This window comes from Pelobates fuscus, chromosome 8 (genome assembly GCF_036172605.1).
Source record: "Pelobates fuscus isolate aPelFus1 chromosome 8, aPelFus1.pri, whole genome shotgun sequence".
NCBI lineage: Eukaryota > Metazoa > Chordata > Amphibia > Anura > Pelobatidae > Pelobates > Pelobates fuscus.
The window spans coordinates 114,106,142-114,127,845 of record NC_086324.1 but is presented as its reverse complement, the minus strand read 5'-3'; the positions used below and the strand labels follow the sequence as shown (position 1 = coordinate 114,127,845).

At 43.5% G+C, this 21,704-nt stretch overlaps 1 protein-coding gene across 3 annotated transcripts in view; it reads left to right on the top strand.

Annotated features, from left to right (window-relative positions):
- The window catches only part of RHBDF1 (rhomboid 5 homolog 1), an 864,530-nt gene that overhangs the window by 270,110 nt on the left and 572,716 nt on the right, over positions 1-21,704 (top strand). For all 3 annotated transcript variants that reach the window (XM_063430225.1, XM_063430226.1, XM_063430227.1), the window contains one exon: positions 11,591-11,842. In XM_063430225.1, coding sequence (XP_063286295.1) covers positions 11,591-11,842 — 252 coding nt within the window. The remainder of the gene's footprint in view (positions 1-11,590; positions 11,843-21,704) is intronic.

Sequence of the window (21,704 nt, the reverse complement as noted above, 5' to 3'; positions counted from 1 at the left end):
ATGTGTTTGTAGTATCAGTTGGTTAATTACACGTAGCTAAGATACTGTCATCACTGTACTGACCAGGTGCAGGAATGTAAGAACTGGAATTACGCGTCCCTCTCCTTTGTATCAGATGAGCCACGTGGTTAGACCGGATGGATGAGTTTAGACTCTATTCATTAAATAGGTTAAGGGTATGTGTGGGTGTAGTTAATTGTGGGAGGAGCTACAGTGCTATATAAGGAATGTACTCTATGTATTCAGTACTCAGACTTTGCTGTATTTTGGTGACGCTAGTCCCTCTGAGTCCCGATCGGTGATCCAATAAAGAATCTCTTCCTTCCTGAAGAAACCTGTGTCCATCTCTCTGTGCTTGGCTTCCGTCAGTTTCTCCGGTATCATTTGGTGCATTGGCCGGGAAGCTCATCGTTCAACGGTAGCTGAGAGGCAGAGGCGTGAGACGGTCTATCTTTGCCCACGTTCTCTACGGCTGCACCCCTGAACTTCTGCGTGGACCTCCCTTCGTCTCGGCGCCACTGGTCTGTTGTCCAGGAGATCATCGGCCTCTACGTGAGAAGTGCTGGGGTGTCCCCGTCGATGAGTGTGAACTCAGGTTCAGGAACGAGGAGGTAAGATAACTGCTGTTTTAGACGGCAGGACCCGCTAGGGGTATACCGATTGTGCGGTAGGCCCAAAGGGGTTTTTGAATCTGTATCTGCCCCCTCTGTCGGAGGGAAGGAGCGAAGGCGCACCGCTCGATCGAACGCTCTTTAGTCAGACCGTTTGATTTGGTTAGTCAGGCGGGGTCCTGGTGTAAATAGCCCTAGCCGGACACCGGTGTCTTGTCTAGACTAGCGTTCTAGGGTGTATATTACGTTCGCTAGGTCGGAGGGACCGGGAGACTAAGCGGCGCCTGTGTAAATTCGGTTCGCTAGTTCTCATCCTATCTGGGCTAAGTGGGAAGGCGTGTAAATTTGGAACCCACTAGACTTTTGATAGTACGACTAAGAGGCGCCTGTGTAAATTCGGATCTCTAGCTCGCTATGTATATGTGGTGATTGGGCAGTGTGGCTAACCAAAACGGGTGTATATAGTTTTAGGTAGTCCATTCAAGGTACTGGCCAATAGTTTAGTTGGGAATTGTAAATGTGTTAACGATTGTTTTAGTAAAGTGTATATCTTGTTAGATAGCGCGAGCTCAGCCGTCTAGCGAGAGTGTTAATAGTGTGTTGCTGTATTATAGTGCACGGTACCATAACCCTGTATATTTACTGACATTATATAATAAGTACTAATCATTGTCGTCCATTGCATGTTTAACACCATAACCACTAATAATTGTATTGTGACCTTAACTTGTGCTTTGACCTATGCTAACCGTACTGTAACCGCTATTTGTAAAAGACGATGTTACTGGGGTGTGTTATAGACGGGTAATTCGTATATAGAGAATTATAGCGTGGGTGACTGTGTAGTTACGCCAAAGGGCATAATATTGATTATATAGTGACTGGTGTAGCAGCTGTGTGTGTACGGGAATTCCCTGAGTGTTTATTGTTATTGTGTACGTTTCACTTGGTAACCATACCACGTGGTGCTGTTGCCAGAGGAAACGGGTGTGACTGTTGAATAGTACGCGTGTATAGTAATCGTTGTCGACGACGTTCCACTGTTAAATATGGGCGCGTCGCAGTCAACGATTCCGGATCCCTTAGGATGTATGGTTAAGAATTTTAAAAAGGGATTCAAAGTTTGTGATTTTGGGGTTAAGATGTCCCCTGTACGTTTGGTCACTTTGTGCACTAGGGAGTGGCCTACTTTGGTTGCGGCATGGCCGCCACGTGGCAGTTTGGATCCAACTCTGGTACAGCGCTTACACGTGGCTGTATCAGGTAGGCCTGAACTTTACGGCCAGTTTCCTTATATTGATTGTTGGAGACAGGCCGTAAATGACTCGCCAAAATGGCTCCGGACATGCCACGAGGAACAGTGTCGCCTCATGGTAGCTAGGACTTGTGCGTCCACTAGGGCTGGTGTTAGGCCCATTTTGGACACGCCCCCTGAGTCCGAGATCCCTTTGCCGCCCCCTTACTTTCCGGTAAGAGGAAGTGACGCAAATACAGGAAGTCCTGTAACCCTTCCCTCATTACCCTCATCCACTTCCGCTTCCTCCTCCAGTACAGGATCCACCCCCCCTCGTACTAAATCTCCCCTTCCGGAACCAGAACCCACCCCCATTAGAAACGAATATCCTGATTTGGCGCCACTTCAGACTTCCGGTCAAGCTTCATCTAGCTCGGCCCGAAGTGTTCTATTCACTACCTTTTCCCAAAACCAACCTCCCACATCCCCATACCCTATATCTCCCCGACCGGAACCCATGACTGACGCTTCCCTACGTAGCCCCATCCAAACCCGACAGTTGACTGGTGCCCAACAATTAAAGCACTATCAGATGCCTCTTCGCTTAAATCCCGGGTCAGCTTATATCGATGCCGCAGGTCAAATGGCACACGCTGACCCTGTCTTCGTATATGTCCCTTTCACCACTACCGACCTTTTAAACTGGAAGACCCATAATTCCTCGTATACTGAGAAACCACAAGCCATGACTGATCTGTTCACCTCAATAGTACAGACACATAATCCGACATGGGCTGATTGCCAGCAGTTATTAATGACTTTATTTAACAATGAGGAAAGGACAAGAATAAATCAAGCAGCCATTAAAGCATTAGAGGATAGAGCCCGTGCTTTGAACCAAGCTAATCCAGCAGCATGGGCCGCAACACATTATCCCAACACTGATCCCGATTGGAACGTAAATGGTGCTGATATGGTTCAACTCAGAGCCTATAGAGACGCTATAATTGCTGGCATGAAAGCCGGAGGAAAGAAAGCCATTAACATGTCGAAGACAGTTGAGGTGATCCAGAAAAGCGATGAAGCGCCCAGTGTCTTTTATGACCGATTATTGGAGGCGTACCGCTTGTACACCCCCTTTAATCCGGAAGACGCAGACAATTCCCGAATGGTTAACTCCGCCTTTGTCAGCCAAGCTTACGGAGATATTAAGCGCAAGCTACAAAAGTTAGAAGGGTTTGCAGGTATGTCAATCTCCCAACTAATGGAGGTAGCTAATAAGGTCTATATGAATAGGGAAACAGAAAGCAAGAAAGAGGAGGAGCGCAAGATGCGTAAAAAGGCTGATATGCTAGCGGTAGCGATCGCAGGCGTAGATAAACGGGGCCCAGATAGAGGCAATAATAGATGGAGTAGGGAGCCTTTGAGTAGGGATCAGTGTGCGTATTGCAAGGAAGAAGGGCATTGGAGGAACGAATGTCCGCAAAGAGAGCAGTACGAGAGAGACCAACCCAGGGCAGGCTACGGAAACTTTAGAGGCAGAGCGAGAGGTAGAGGAGGTCCCGGAGGGAGTAATGGTTATAGAGGGAGTAATGGGAACAGAGGAAGTGTTAGGGAAGACAGGTATATTCCAGCAGCGCAAAGGTCTCGCGATAGAGAAGGTAGGGACTTTGTAGGATTGGCTGACACGGTCATGGAGGACTATTGATACCGACCGGGCTCCATCCCCCTTGGTCGAGCGGAGCCTATGGTCGATGTATCAATAGGGGGGAAAAGGAGTGCGTTCATGATCGACACTGGTGCTGAACATTCAGTGGTGACTAATCTAGTTGCTCCTCCATCTGGAAGGACTATTACTGTGATAGGAGCAACTGGAAGAAGTGCTGAAAGACCGGTTCTTAAAAGTCGACTCTGTACATTGGGAGGCCACGTAGTAAAACACCAATTCCTTTATATGCCTGAATGTCCAGTCCAATTGCTGGGACGTGATATGCTATCCAAATTACAAGCGCAGATTACGTTCCTACCAGATGGAACAACATCTTTAAAGTTTAATGGACCTTCAGGTATTATGACTTTATCCGTACCAAAGGAAGAAGAGTGGCGACTTTATACAGTGTTGACTAGCCAAAACCCTAGGAGTGATGAGACATTGTTTAACATACCAGGAGTTTGGGCAGAGAACAACCCACCAGGACTGGCCCGCAATATTCCACCAATAAAAATTGAACTGAAACATGGGGTTTATCCAGTGAGCCTAAGACAATATCACATTCCGCAGAAGGCTAAGAAGAACATCCAATCCTATCTGGATAAGTTCATACGGTATGGTATCCTAAAATTCTGTACTTCCCCCTGGAACACCCCATTGCTGCCTGTTCAAAAGCCCGGCACAGATGAGTATCGACCTGTGCAGGACTTAAGAGCAGTCAATGATGCGGTTGTTAGCATACATCCAGTTGTACCCAATCCATATAACCTGCTTGCTTTAATTCCGGGCGGGGCTACTTACTTCACAGTCTTAGATCTCAAAGATGCCTTCTTTTGCCTCCGAATTGCCGCAGAAAGTCAATGTATTTTCGCTTTCCAATGGGAGAACGCTGTAACGGGCTCAAAACGCCAAATGACTTGGACAAGATTGCCCCAAGGGTTTAAAAATTCACCTACCCTATTTGGTTCAGCCCTAAGTCAAGATCTATTGGATTTCGAGTCCATCCCAGGAGAGTGTGTATTGTTACAATATGTAGATGACTTGTTGATAGCAGCAGTTACAAAAGAAATCTGTCAGCAAGCAACGCACGATCTACTACACATTCTCTGGAAGGCAGGATACAAGGTGTCTAGAAAGAAGGCTCAGTTGTGTTTGCCAACTGTCAAGTATCTAGGATTCCATATCTCTGAAGGTCAAAGAATTATGGGGCCAGAGAGAAAAGAGGCTGTCTGCCAAATACCAATACCCAAGAATAGAAGACAAGTGCGAGAATTCTTGGGGGCAGCAGGCTTCTGTAGGATATGGATTCCCAGCTATGCGATACTGGCAAAACCTCTGTACGCAGCTATCAAAGGTACAGAGCACGACCCCTTCCTATGGACCCAAGAACAGCAAACGGCATTTGAAGATGTGAAGAAGGCTTTGATGAGTGCCCCAGCATTAGGTCTACCTGATCACACACGACCATTCTACCTGTATGTACACGAGCAAAGAAGAATGGCTGTGGGAGTATTGACACAGTACTTGGGATCATGGCAAAGACCTGTTGCCTACATGTCTAAGCAACTGGATGCAGTGGCCAGCGGACTTCCACCTTGTCTAAGAGCCGTAGCTGCAGCCGCCCTGCTAGTAGCTGAAGCCGATAAACTCACTCTGGGTCAAGAACTTTATGTACGAGTCCCACATGCAGTACAGACGTTGTTGGATTACAAAGGAAATCATTGGTTTAGTAACAGCCGTATGACCAAGTATCAAGCAATGTTGTGTGAAAACCCAAGAGTGCATTTAGAGACTGTAAACACCTTAAATCCAGCTACCCTTTTGCCACAACCTACTGAAAGTCAACATGATTGTTTGGAAGTAATGGATGAAGTATTCTCAAGTAGACCAGATCTTCGTGATTTTCCCATCCAGAACCCCGATGTTCAATATTACACCGACGGCAGTAGTTATGTGAAAGAAGGGATCCGCTATGCAGGATATGCAGTGACAACAATATACAAGGTGATAGAAGCTCGGCCACTGGCGAAAGGAACATCAGCACAAAAGGCAGAATTAATAGCACTAACACGAGCGTTACAATTGGCTGAAGGTTTAAGAGTAAATATCTATACGGACTCTAAGTATGCGTTTTTAACCACTCATGCCCACGGAGCTTTGTATAAAGAAAGAGGACTACTGAATTCAGAAGGCAAAGAAATCAAGTACGCAGCTGAAATCCTACAACTATTGGAAGCAGTGTGGGAGCCGAAAGAAGTCGGTATCATACATTGTCGAGCGCATCTGAGAGGAGATGGTGATGTAACCAAGGGAAATCGGATGGCAGATAGTGCAGCTAAGCGTGCTGCTGAATCAGGAAGACAGGAGTATGTAGGGCATATAGCTGCTCTTATACCAACTCCACTGTCCCAATGGACTCCAGTTTATACAGCTCAAGAAGAGGAGTGGTTAAAGACTGAACCGGGAAAGTATCTGGAGAACAAGTGGTATCAGCTAGAAGATGGAAGAATAGTCATACCAGCATCACTAGCAGTAGAAATTGTCCAAAATTATCACAACGGGACACATTCTGGGAGAGACAGTACTGAAGAATCTCTTAGAAAACATTTCTACATACCAAGATTGTCCAACTTGACTCAGGCCATTGTACGCAGATGTGTAACGTGTGCTAAGAATAATGCAAGACAAGGACCAGTAAAGCCACCAGGAGTTCAGTTTATGGGGGGACTCCCCATGTCCGATCTACAAATAGACTTTACAGTGATGCCTAAATCGGGTGGACATCGTTACCTGCTGGTAATTGTGTGCACCTATTCAGGCTGGGTAGAAGCATGTCCTACTCGTACAGAGAAAGCAGGAGAAGTTGTGAGATTCCTGCTACGAGAAATAATACCCCGATATGGACTACCCTGTTCTATAGGATCGGACAATGGTCCAGCTTTTGTTCACCAGTGCCTACAACAACTGACTCATATGCTTGGTATAAAGTGGAGGCTTCATACTGCATATAGACCCCAGAGTTCTGGTAAGGTAGAGAGAATGAATAGAACTATAAAGAACCAGTTGGCTAAAATGTGTCAGGAAACCCAACTTAAGTGGAACGTTCTCTTACCCATAGCTTTATTGCGAATCCGCAGTACCCCTACCAGAAGGATGGGCCTCTCTCCTTTTGAAATCATGTATGGGCGACCACCTCCCGTACTTGGTAACTTAAGGGGGGACTTGAGTCAGTTGGGAGAAGGAATTACCCGGCAGCAGGTTGTAGAGTTGGGTAAGACTATGGAGGAGGTACAGAAATGGGTACAAGATAGATTACCTGTGAATATTTATCCCCCTGTTCATAGTTATCATCCAGGAGACCAAGTGTGGATTAAAGAGTGGAATACTGTACCGTTAGGGCCCAAGTGGAGAGGTCCTTATGTTGTTCTCTTGTCTACCCCTACAGCAATAAAAGTAGCAGAAGTGACTCCGTGGATACATCACTCCAGGGTTAAACCAGCAGCAGTCGATTCTTGGCAAGTTACAGCAGATCCAGAGAATCCCTGCAAGATCCGGTTAAAACGCACTACTCAGTCGGAGTAACGAGGAATTATTGTGGATTACAAATTTTATTGTTACAGGTGTGAGTGAGAAGGCCATAATAAAGCCTGTCCGCTTACCATCACATAGTGTATAAGCCAGGAAAGTCTCGAAGGGACACCTGTGAAGATGAGCAGAACTCCATTCCCTGCAGCCCCTCACATCCTGGAAGCTGAGGCGCCATCGCACGGACGAAGACTGAGGATGACGGCGAAAGATGTGCTTTTGATAGTGTTTATTTATATGTGTTTTTATATTCAGGAAGGTAGAGGTACCGACACTCCTAGCTGTGAGGTATGCATTAAGACTACGAGAACAGGTAACCATATTTCCCAAACCCTAATCTGGCATTCACAATACGAGTGTAAAGGAGATGTATCGAGATGTAGATACTTAAATATAGAATATAGTGTGTGCCATTTAGGAGTAGGAGAACCTAAGTGCTTCAGTCCGGAGTATCAGCCTCGTACAATTTGGTTGACTCTCAGGAATGGAGATCCTCAGGGGACCCTAATTAATAAAACGGTGTTAGAATCCGTACATTCTTCGGGTGTTCTGCTATTTGATGCGTGTAAAGCGATATCGAGTGGTAGAAAGCCGTGGAATGTATGTGGGGATCTTAAATGGGAGAGGACGTATGGGTCTAACGATAAATATATTTGTCCCAGTAGCAAAAATAAATATGTAAGTCCTAGATGCCCAAATAGAGATTATAACTTTTGTCCATATTGGTCTTGTGTGGGGTGGGCGACTTGGGGACAGACAGTAGACAAAGACATGATTGTTACTAAGTTGCCTACCAATCCATACTGTAAGTCTATGGAATGCAATCCAGTCCATATTCTTATAAATAACCCCGACAAGTTCTTAGATAAGTATGGAAATTTATTTGGGTTTCAAATATACGGGACGGGTTTAGATCCTGGGACATTATTGTTTATAGGAATAGAGACTGATACGGTATCCTCCCAGACTCATCAAGTATACCATTCCTTTTACGAAGAGATGAGTATAGATAATAAGATCCCCCATAATGCTAAAAACCTGTTCATTGATCTAGCTGAAAGTATTGCCGGTAGTCTTAATGTTACCAACTGCTATGTGTGTGGAGGTACTAACATGGGAGACCAATGGCCTTGGGAAGCAAAGGAGGTAATGTCCGGTTCTGAGGCAGTTGACCAATTAATATCTACACAAGCCGATTATCAGATGAGTGTTAGAGGTAAATCTGAGTGGAGATTAAAGACCTCCATCATAGGTTATGTTTGCATAGCAAGGAAAGGAATAATGTATAATACTTCTGTAGGAGAATTAACTTGTCTAGGGCAAAAAGCTTATGATGATGATACAAAGAATACAACTTGGTGGTCGGCTTCAAATGTCTCAGAACCATCTAACCCGTTTGCTAGATATGCCAATTTAAAGGATGTGTGGTTTGATCTATCCATCACATCTACTTGGAGAGCCCCAGCAAATTTGTACTGGATCTGTGGTAAGAAAGCCTATTCGGAGCTGCCACAGGACTGGGAAGGGGCATGTGTGTTGGGTATGCTCAAACCATCCTTCTTCTTGTTACCGATTGAAACAGGTGAGACTTTAGGTGTTAAAGTGTATGATGTGAATCATAGGAAGAAAAGGGGACCCATAGAGATAGGCGCCTGGGAAGATGATGAATGGCCTCCCCAGCGTATCATAGATTATTATGGGCCAGCCACGTGGGCTGAGGATGGTACCTTTGGTTATAGAACCCCTATTTATATGCTCAACCGTATTATAAGATTACAGGCGGTGGTTGAGATTATCACAAATGAGACATCACAAGCGCTCAATCTTCTAGCGAAGCATAACACCAGGATGAGGACAGCAGTCTACCAAAATAGATTAGCCTTGGATTACCTTTTGGCAGTAGAGGGAGGTGTATGTGGGAAGTTTAACCTAAGTAATTGCTGTCTTCAAATAGATGACGAAGGGCAAGCAATAGCTGAGCTTACTAGCCATATGGTTAAACTAGCGCATGTGCCTACTCAGGTATGGAAAGGGTACAATCCAAGTAGTTGGTTTGGTAGCTGGTATGAGTGGTTTGGAGGGCTTAAGGCAGTGGTAGGTGGAGTCCTACTAATTTTAATGTTGTGTCTACTCCTGCCGTGTCTTATACCCTTAGTAGTTAGGTCTGTGCAAAGCCTGATAGGAACTATAGCAGAGAGGAAGGCTGCTGCACAGATAATGGCCATATATAAGTATAAGGCTTTAGATCAGGGAGAAACTATGCAGGAAGATGAGTGTTGAAAAGATTCACATCATAAGAAAAGTCTGGTCTGGTTCATGGTAACCTGAGGTATATGCAAACCAAGGTTAAGTGATGCCTCAAGTAATTGTGAAATATCAGAGGCATCAAAGGGGGGAATGTGATGTAATTCCAGTAAAATACAAGTTTAGCAGGCTAAGATTGCCACAAGGCATATGTATGTATATGTGTTTGTAGTATCAGTTGGTTAATTACACGTAGCTAAGATACTGTCATCACTGTACTGACCAGGTGCAGGAATGTAAGAACTGGAATTACGCGTCCCTCTCCTTTGTATCAGATGAGCCACGTGGTTAGACCGGATGGATGAGTTTAGACTCTATTCATTAAATAGGTTAAGGGTATGTGTGGGTGTAGTTAATTGTGGGAGGAGCTACAGTGCTATATAAGGAATGTACTCTATGTATTCAGTACTCAGACTTTGCTGTATTTTGGTGACGCTAGTCCCTCTGAGTCCCGATCGGTGATCCAATAAAGAATCTCTTCCTTCCTGAAGAAACCTGTGTCCATCTCTCTGTGCTTGGCTTCCGTCAGTTTCTCCGGTATCAGTACTTTCTACAAATATATACTTTTGTGTAGCAGTATTGGATTCTGTGATTACTATAAAAGTTGCAATCTCAATTTGCCAAATTTTGCAAAGTTTTAGCTTTAAAACCATAATTTACTCCTTGCAGTACTAGTTTTATAATTTATCAAATATGATTGTAATCCTAGAAATATTGTGCCATTTAACAATCAGGACTAATTAGTGAATCTATTTTGAGTTAGGTTTCTTTACTTGCACTTGATGTGTAGAAATTATTGCATATAAAGTTTTTATCCCATTTTTTTAAAAATATTATTTTCTTATTTAATGTTGCAATATATATTATTGTATATATTGCACATTATATGAATGTATTTGTAGGTATAATACTTAAAGGAACACTATAGTGTCAAGAACACAAACATGTATTAATGACACTATAGTGTTAAAACTATCATGTAGGTGGCTTGCCTCCCCTTGGAAAGGGTTAAAACGTACCTTTATTCCAGTCTGCCATCGCTGGTCCTTTACCCGATCTGCCTCTTTGGCTGACATCATCAGATCTGATAATCTCAGCCACTCCAATGCTTTCCGTTAGGGAAAGCATTGGATTAGCTGATATTGTCAAGGAGGTGGTGTAGGGGCAGAGCATAAAGCCAACCTGGCCATTCAGCATCTCCTCATAGAGATGCATTGAATAAATGCATCTGTATGAGGAACGTTCAGTGTCTCCGTGTGGAGGAAGCACTTTCAGTGGGCATCTGAGGAGTGGCCAATGGAGGTTCCTAGGCTTTATTGTAAATACTGCCTTTTCTATGAAAAGGTAGTGTTTACATGAAAATGTCTGCAGGGACAGATTATACTCACCAGAACAACTACATTAAGCTGTAGTTGTTCCGATGACTATAGTGTCCTTTTAAACAGAAATTGTGGAAGAATTAATGCATGGCAAACACGCCAAAAGGGCTTTGGTCACAAGCGAGTTGCATCTTTAAAAAGTTGTTAAGGGGGCCTTAAGGGGTTAATGAAGTTTCTGATCATGTATGACCTTCTTCCTGGCTACCATTCTAGTTTTAAATTACTTATACCTACATCTCTCTACAAAACTTTGCTTCATAAATCTACTTGTGCCTCTCTTAACCTGGCTTTCAATCCCTAACAAAATGTTTTATGTTCTATTTGAGGGAAATAATACTTTTGTAACCTGGCATGAGTAGAACATTATAAATGATGGTCTTTCATTAGAGTTAGTGGAAAGGGGATATGCCATTTTTTTTCTCAATCCAGGCACTCAAGCAGGCAGTGTGTTGTCAAACACATGGTAAATTTAAAATTATGTTGGTTATATTTAATAATTACAGGTTTATAACAATAAAATATGTAAAAATATTGGAAACAATTAACAATGTCTTGCACTTGTTTTGTATTTGTGAAGATACTGGGTTGTACTTCTTCTGACATGGACATTTTTTATGTGTCCCCCCCCCTTTCCCCCCCCCCTCTAATATTACATGACTAATGTAGCTTAGTATGTTATTTAGCTATTACTCTTTGTTAGTGTATTAAATAAAAAAAACAAGTATTGTGCTTAATCATACAGTCAAATACAAATTTTCTCTTTTAGGCCATTGGAACGAGGATGGCGTAAAACAAAAGATGGTAATTTTTTACAGCCAAAAGTGCGATTATGCCAGGAGGTAGTTACTGTTGGCTCTCAAAAGCGGGGACAACGCATTACCATCCCTGTGAAGAAACTTTTTGCAAAAGAAAAACGACCATATGGCCTTGGCATGGTGGGAAAACTTACAAACAGGACATATCGGAAGAGAATTGATAGCTATGTGAAAAGACAAATTGAAGACATGGATGACCACAGGTTAGCCTAATAGTAGAACAAACTATTACCATTAATTATGGACAAGGAGCTGTATTGTGTCGGGTGTATGGGAAGTGTGAGGAACATCCTACTGTATCTCAGCAGCTCAGGAAGCTATTGCCAAAGGAAGTGGCTTATGCAAAAAAACTTCACTGGTTACATAAGGTGTCTTAGACAAATGGGAAACTTCTTAAATTGAGCTTAGCTCTTTAGCATTATGAATTTACTAGACAGTACAAAAAGGGGAGTATGCATGGCAATGCTGATGGGTAATCACATCCAAGCATGCAAGCCACTTCCCACTGTGCCTCTAATTTTCGGCGTTAAATGCACCGGGCAGGGTTCATTGCTTCCTGGAATAAATTATGAAATGATTACCCAATAGAGGTTTGAGCTTCATGGTGATGTTTAATGTGGCTGCCTTCAACTGTGACCTATCTATCTAGATATATATCTAGATATATATCTAGATGTCTATCTAGATGTCTATCTAGATGTCTATCTAGATGTCTATCTAGATGTCTATCTAGATGTCTATCTAGATGTCTATCTAGATGTCTATCTAGATGTCTATCTAGATGTCTATCTATATATATGTGTATATGTATATATATATATATATATATATATATGTGTGTGTGTGTGTGTGTATGTATGTATATGTATATATTTCCTGATCAATCATGGCAGCATTTACTCATGGGTTAGCTCCTCCCCTCACAGCATAAAGGACAGGATATAGAACTCTGAACTTGGAATAAATAGATCCTCCCCCTTCCCATAAGACAGTCTTTTTTTTTTCTGTCCTTCACAGCAGTTTGGAAGGAGCCTGCTTATGCAGGCCTAGAATTTTTTTTAACCAGGCTAATATTTTTCTGGCCCTGCCAGGGTTCAGCCTCTATGCCCTGAAGACCCAGCAATTGCAGTATTGTAAGAGTCGCCAGCCTGGGTACCCATTTTAGGGACTGGGGGTCTGACCCAATCTCTCCCTCAGGGGATGAGAGCGGTCCACTGCATTCATGCCATGGTTCAGCCTCTTATCCCTGAAGACCCAGCAAAGGTGCCAGTCTGGGTAAACCCTTTAGTGTCTGGGGGTCTGACCCAACTCAGGGGATGAGTGTGATCCACTGCCTACATGATGCCCAGCCAGGATTCAGCCTCTAATCCTTGAAGACCCAGCAACAGCACATTTCTATAAGTTGGATACCTCCTTCAGCGACCAAGGGTTTGACCCACACACTCCCTTTATGAGTTTGACCCACACACTCCCTACATGAGGCTCAGCTGGGGCTATGCCTCTTCTCTTTGAAGACCTAGCAAACAGCACTTCCATAAGGTGACTACCTAGATTTGCCTCTTCTATATATTCCACCATGTCCGGGTTTGTTTTAAACCTCCCCCCACTGATGATGACGAATGGCATAGTCATTCAGTTTAAACCGTTTAGGCTGTCAGTTGTTCAAATTTGCTGCTCTATGACTGTTTTCCCTCCTCAGGTGAGTGCATTAGTAATTTAAATTAAAAACGAGCATGGGCACCTGGGTTTCTGTTCTTGCAGCTCCTCCCAGTTACTTACATTATTACAAAAGAGTGCTGATAATGCAATGATGTATGTTCCAAAAGAGTGCTGATAATGCAATGATTCTTGTTAAAAAAGAGGGCTGATAATAATATCCTGGCGGTATAAATTCTGCCTGAACAGCACAGTCCTGAAGACAGTGAAGACACCTGGTAAGAGAAAGCTTTCCTAACTGAATTATTGAATTACACAAATGTATATGTCATGTGTTTTAAAACCTGACACATCCATGCAGACACTTGTTCCTATCAAAGTATAAGGCAATGGTTGCTGTTATCTGTGCTTTGTAGCACATAAGCAGGCTTTTTACATTTATGCTGCCACTCTTAACCTGGCTTTCAATCCCTAACAAAATGTTTTATGTTCTATTTGAGGGAAATAATACTTTTGTAACCTGGCATAAATAGAGCATTATAAATGATGGTCTTTCATAAAGTTAGTGGAAAGGGGATATGCCATTTTTGTGTCTCAATCCAGGCACTCAAGCAGGCAGTTTGTTGTCAAACACATGGTAAATTTAAAATTATGTTGGTTATATTTAATAATGCCCGATGGGAAGGGGGAGGATCTATTTATACCAACTTCAGAGTTCTATATCCTGCCCTTTATGCTGTGAGGGGAGGAGCTAACCCATGAGTAAATGCTGCCATGATTGATCAGGAAATATATACATATACATACATACATACACACACACACACACACACACACATATATATATATATATATATATATATATATATATATATATATACATACATACATACATACATACATACATACATACATACATACAGATATAGATAGATATCTAGATAGATAGGTCACAGTTGAAGGCAGCCACATTAAACATCACCATGAAGCTCAAACCTCTATTGGGTAATCAATACAGCTTGGCTCTTTCCTCTGCAAAAGTAAATTACTTCAATACCCTCATAACCACACTCTCCTGCGAACCCAAATTACTATTTCACACATTTAACTCTCTTCTTTGCCCTATTGTTCGTCCTCCACCTACTAACTTGACCGCCTCAGATTTTGCAACTCACTTCACTGACAAGATCTCTACAATTAGGGAAGAGCTCACTCATCTATTTTCTTCCCCTTACAATAGTTCCCCTAACCTCACTCCTTCTGCTGTTCTATGTTCATTCGCACCCGCTACAGCGGAAGAGGTTTCTGCTCTGCTCCAGCCCTCCAGCCCCACCACCTGCTCCCTAGATCCAATTCCTTCGCATCTCATCCATACTCTGTCTTCTTCTCTTTCTCTACCTCTCACTAAAATCCTCAAGCTCTCTCTCTCTCTCTCTCTCTCTCTCTCTCTCCTCTGGCATATTTCCATCGCCCTTCAAACATGCAACTATAACCACAATTCTAGAAGCTCAACCTTGACCCTAACTCCCCGTCCAACTACTGTCCTACTACTGCCTTTTGCGTTCAAGATCCTTGAAAGAGTTGTGTATGCGAGATTGACAGACTTCCTTGAGTCCAACTCTCTGCTAGACCATCTTCAGTCTGGATTGCGCGCTTGTCACTCTGTTGAAACAGCTATGACCAAAGTATCCAATGATCTACTCGCTGCAAAATCTTGTGCTCACTACTCTATCCTAATTCTCTTTGACCTTTCTGCGGCTTTTGACTGTTGATAATCAACAGCTTCTTCGGTCTACAAGATACTGCTCTCTCCTGGTGCTCCTCCTACCTTTCCCAGCACTCTTTCAGTGTTTATTTCTCTGGCTCTGCTTCTTCTCCCCAACTCCTCTCTGTTGGTGTCCCCTGTGGGTTCAGTCCTTGGTCCCCTACTGTTCTCCATCTATACTGCTTCCCTTGGTAAACTCTCTAGCTCCTTTGGCTTCCAATATCATTTCTATGTGGATGACACACAAATCTATCTGTCCTCTCCTGATCTCTCCCTGTCCCTCTTGACTAGTGTCTCTGACTGTCTTTTTGCTATTTCTAACTGGATGGCTGCCCACTTCCTTAAACTGAAATTCTGGACTTTCCTCCCTCAAGTGTTGCTACTCCTGTGTCTGTCTCCCTCCAATTCAATGGCGCTACCATCAGCTCCACCATGCAGGCTTACTGCCTAGGTGTTCTCTTTGACTTCGACCTCTCCTTCACGCCTCATGTTCCGTCTATCGCCAAATCTTGCCACTTCCATCTCAAAAACATTGCGTGCATCTGACCCTACTTAACACCAGATGCGACTAAGGTGCTGGTCCATTCCACTGTCCTTTCTCGCCTTGACTACTGTAGTCCGCTTCTCAGTGGTCTTACATGCTCCCAACTTGCTCTGTTACAGTCCATAATGAATGCGACAGCGAGGCTCATCTTCCTGTCCACCCGCACCTCCCATGCCTCACCCTTCTGTCAGTCCCTACATTGGCTTCCTGTAAGATATAGGGTTCAATTTAAAATTCTGGATCTTGCTTTCAAATCTCTACATAATGCTGCTCCCACCTATCTATCCTCCGTAATACACAAGTATGTCCCGTCTAGGCCCTTACGCTCTGCTGAAGACTTACGTCTATCTTCTGTCCGTACCCCCACCTCTCCTGCTCGCCTTCAAGACCTTGAGGGTAGTGATGTCGCGAACATAAAATTTTCGGTTCGCGAACCGCGAACGCGAACTTCCGCAAATGTTCCGCGAACCGGGCGAACCGCCATAGACTTCAGTAGGCAGGCAAATTTTAAAACCCACAGGGACTCTATCTGGCCACAATAGTGGTTGAAGGGGGGGGAGGAGACCTACTCTCCTCCCCCCCTGGCCCCCACCCCTGGGCGGCGGGTGGGGGCCATAAAGATAATGAGGGGGGACCTACTGTCCTCCCCCTCTCCGGCCCCCACCCCTGGGGGGGAGGGGTGACTAGGGTCCCCCCCTTTGTATTTAGGGCCCCCACCCACCGCTCAGCAGTGGGGGCTTGGGGGGACAATAGCTCCCCCCTTATTGGTAATTTTAGGGCCCCCACCCACCGTTCAGGGGTGGTGGCCTGGGGGGACAGTAGGTCCCCCCCTTACTGTTATTTTTAGGGCCCCCACCCACCGCTTGGGGGGGACAATAGGTCCCCCCTTATTGTTATTTTTAGGGCCCCCACCCACCGCTCAGGGGTGGGGGCCGGGAGGGAGGACAATAGGTCCCCCCCCTATTGGTATTTAGGGCCCCCACGCGCCGCTCAGGGGTGGGGGTGGGGGTGAGGGAGGGGGCCCCTTTTTTTTTTAACAGTGAGCAGCCACAGGCTACTCACTGTTTAATAGACATGCCCCTGCTTGCGGTATTGCGAGTAGGGGCACAATTTACTAGTATTAGTACATTTGCACACAAAAAAAAATAGGGGGCGGACCGAACATCGCCTATGTTCGCCGTCCGTGGCGAACGCGAACACGCTATGTTCGCCAGGAACTATTCGCCAGCGAACCGTTCGGGACATCACTACTTGAGGGACTACTTGAGGGCTCAATTCCCTCCTCCGTTAGATGCTCACCCAGTCTCCACTCCTTCAAAAAATCATTTAAAACCCACTTCTTCATAAAAGCGTATCGATTAAACTGTTAATAGCTCCCGACTGATACCTCTCTTGCAATTGTCATTAGTCTAATACTATCCTTACCTTTTGTGTCACTTTACCCCCCTCCCTTTAGCATGTAAGCTCAATGACCAGGGCCCTCAACCCCTCTGTTCCTGTGTGTCCAACCTGTCTGGTTACAACAACATGTTTGTTCGTCCACCCACTGTAAAGCACTGCGGAATTTGTTGGCGCTATATAAATAGCATAATAATAATAATAATAATAAGGACAACTGAATATCTTCTACTATCCTGCTTATTATGGGTTTGTTGCCACAATGGATCATGTGACTCTAGTAACCACCTTTTAATTGGTGTCCTGTGTATTGCCTATCTCCTACTTATATTGCGCAGTCTCTAATAATTCTGATTATACTGTTTGAAAAAATTAGTACTATTTACAATATTCTGAACTTTGCATGTAGGTCCTGACGTGGTTGGCCTACATTGCTTTCTTATCATTTAGTAGTTGCCACAATTTCTATGGTTCATACTGATCTGAATGATGTGATTCTTCATGACTTTGCCTAGCGATATCTACTTTTGTTATTGGTTTCTACCTCTCCTGTTCATTACTGTATTTTTCTACTAGACTCTGTTTTTTTCTTACAGGCAGCTATTATTTGTATCTACAGGTAAGTAGTTCACTAAGCAAGATGGAGAAGTGTGATTTGTCTTCAATAAATACATTCAGAAAATAGTAGGATTTTCAGTTTAATTGTCCCCCTGTTTTATAGCAGGGTATGACTGTGTTTTCATCCAACACTATCTAAAATGTCATGGATTGTTCCAGTCTGATTTCTGGAAGTTATGCCTTTGTCAAGGTTCTGTTTGATACTGCCATCCATTTAGTATTTAATTTATATTAGAGAAGGACATTATAGGTCTATAATTTCTAGACTGTCTTGGTTTTATGGAGGTTATCATTTTTTAAAAATTATTCATAACAGGACAGGTATCTTTTTCTTACAAGAGTTTGTCTTGTATTAGTCTTGCCTTGCTTCTTCATTAGGTTTGGATATCATGATCGTAATTCCTATCTGGCTCTATATTTCTCCAGGATATTTCCTACATTTGAATACCAGGGGGTTGTATAACCATATCCTATTAATTACTTTTTTTTTTTTTTATCTTCTGAGGTTTATGCAGCTCAATAATGGTTTTTATTAGAGTTGAGCGGACACCTGGATGTTCGGGTCCGGCGGGTTTGGTCAAACTTTGAAAAAAAAGTCTGGGTTGGGGCTCGAACTTGACCCCGAACTTGACCCCGCACCTCATTGAAGTCAATGGGGACCCAAACTTTTGGGCACTAAAATGCCTCTAAAAAAGTCCTGGAAAGGGCTAGAGGGCTGCAAAAGGAAGTAACATGGGGGTAGGGAAATTACTTAAAATAACATAAAAATTAAAAATACGGGGGGCGTGGCTAACCGCCGAGCTTACTGGACGCACATTAATCTTGCTGCTCTCGGCCCAAATTCAATTCACAGCGATCGGAGACATTTACAGATCATGGGTAATCCCAAAAAGCACCCAAACTCCCAAGGACAATCAGGGAAGACACCCACGGCGAAATCGGGATCCTGAACCCGTTATTTCAAAGAAAATTCAGACCGCATGATGGAGGCCGCGGCCGCGACCTCGAGTATGGCTGAAACGGAATCTCCCTCGGATTCCCAACCCCGTAGCCCTTGCTACTCAGACTACTCACAACCAGCAGACAAACAAGACGGTACGGACATCCGTCTAATGATTAAAAACTTACCATCCAAAGCTGATATCCAACAGATGCTGAGCAGGATAGAATCTTCCTTCCAATCCAAAATGGAAGAGATGGGCTCTGACGTCCAGCAACTTCACCTACGGGTCACAGGCCTGGAAGAAGAAAAAGACGTGTTACAAGCACAGATTACCAACATAACAACAACTCTGGACTCACAAATTTTGAACTGGGCATCAACACAGCGACATATTGATGACCTCGACAATAGGGGTAGAAGAAATAACTTGTGAATCAGAGGGATACCGGAGATTCAAGGTGAGGACACTACTCTGATTCTCTCGGAGCTTTTTAATCTAATTTTAGAATCCCCTGCAGACAATCCTATTTTATTAGACAGAGCCCATAGATCACTTCGTCCGAGAGGACTTTCACAAGATTCGCCAAGAGACATCATCTGTAGATTACACTATTACAGCGGGATAATATAGTGAAGGTCCTTAGGGACATGACCCAACCGCTACTTTTTCATGGCAATCCAATACAAATATTCCCAGATCTGTCCTGGTACACTCTCCAGGCGAAAAGGGCACTCAAGCCGGTTACAGAGCTTTTACGACAACGTAACATACGTTACCGATGGGGATTCCCCTTCGCTTTAATTGTATCTATTAAAGGAAACATCTACTCCATCTCAACGTTCCTGGATGTAACATCATTCCTCAGAGCGCTCGATCTTCCTAACACAGCTGTTATAGATTGGAATACTCCTCCACCTAACCAAGAAGCACTTCACCCTTCTCAGCTGCAAAAATGGTCCACACCAGCAAGAAAAAGGCGCCCGGATCATAGATTCCAATCTCCAAATCAGAGGCAAAGTAAAATTCCTACAGAAGGCACTCCTCAGAGGCAACGCCCAAAGGATAGCTGTCCTAACTAACAATCACAAATTATTCCCTAAAGATCTATCACCCTCTCTACTCGTGAGGAACTTCTGTGATCCTCACCAAAAGAAATTCTCTATCAACATGACAGAATCACGGAATCGGCATTTTCTACCCATCTGAACTTTAATCTTACCTCGGGGACTCTTAGACTTTCCTAGATACATACATCAAATACTTCATTTTTGCAGGGGACTTTTAACCCACAAACTCTTCCTTCCTATCACCTCCAATCACATCAAGCAGAGGCCTGGGAAGGCTGGCTAAGCAGGTCGTATGTCTGTCTAAATATACCTACTATGTTTTCAGATATCAGCATATCTTAACGGGTCGCAAGGTATAACAGTTATAAAATACTGTATAATACCGCCAATAATTGTATTCACTTTAATTGTTTTAAGTTACGAAATAATTTTAAATCGCTAAAATTTATAGTCACCCACAAGCCCTTTTCGGAACATCGAAACACAAAAGGTCTTTAAGAATAATGGGCTACCATAATGAAATACGTCAATGAGAGGTTATAAGCTACTACAATGCATAACACCATGATAAGAATTGTACACAGGGCTTTGTATACTACTTCAGACCTAGATCAGAAACGTTATAATCACTATATAATATATCCAACAGTTCTCACATATATAATCTCTGTTTGCCAGGAAACAATATTAACTTGCTAAAATGTACTATATTTTGCACGCTTTTTCCTGTATAATAATCAATGTTAAATACTTCCAAAGGTATTATGTTACTATAATAAGCTCTCATACCAGGACATTGGATGTTAATACATTACACAACACTTTAATAAGTGACATACGAGTGACAACACGTGACTCCCCCGACCTGCGGTTAAACATTATTTAACATTATTGACCAAGTGTTGCCCTCCGCTCACTCAGCCAGCTCTGCACGGCGCGCCCTGTTAAAGCGGAAGTGACGTCAGGCAGTCGGGCGCCATGATGGATGAGGGCAAGGATCCTGTTTAATCCCGTGGAGTATTATGGGTAATGGCGCCCGATCATGGCATCCATCATGGCGCCCGACTGCCTGACGTCACTTCCGCTTTAACAGGGTGCGCCGTGCAGAGCTGGCTGAGTGAGCGGAGGGCAACACTTGGTGTCTATGCTTCACGTCTCTTCACGGCAGCACACACGACAGTCCGCGGTTTGCGGCTCTATTCACACAACAGATCGGACAGATAGGGTGCACTTGGTGATTGGATCCCTGGCTGATTTTTATCATCATTTTTAACAAGATCCAGTACTGCAAAATAAATCCCTGGTGGGGATTATTCCACCTACGCTTGGTTCATAGAGCAGTGTGTCTGCTCTGAACACTGTAGGTATGTTTCTTTTTATTTCTTTGTCATTTTATATATGGAAAACACTATGGGCCCTCTCTTGTGATTTTATTTTCATAAGACCGGCACTGCAAGCATCACTAGAGGAATATCCTACACGTGGGGAGTTTAAATACCACTGTATGCTGTTTTACTTAGAGCTGGGCATAGCTCTTCAAATTGTAAGTTGGCACTCTTAGGACCTCAGTGTTGTCTGTTGTTGCAGTAACCTAAGTTATTGCACCATTGGGTTCTTCCCTCTTTTATATATTTTATATGCTGACGTCTGTCTCAGAAGTTTTAAAGAATCGTGTGGAGACACCTCCAATTGCCCAGTAATATCCTACATGTGGGGAGTATCAAATACCACTGTATGCTGTTTTACCTAGAGCTGGGCTTAGCTCTAAAAATTGTAAGTTGGCACTTCTCCACGTCTGTGTTGTTCGTGATCCTTTCAGCATTACGGTTTTGCACTATTGGTCTCCCCCTTCTCTGCTTTTGTATTCCATATCCGACTACTGAGATTCCAAAGCAAGAATAGAAAAACAGTTACTCAAGGTCTACATTGTACCTATAGAGACTTTCCTTTCTGTGTTTTAATTTCGTTTATTTTATTCAGCGCACCCTGTATTTGTTGTCTTTTACATAGTAGCTAATGCATTTAATTTGGAACTCTTAGCGAAACCGCACGTGATTTAAATGACTCAAAGAT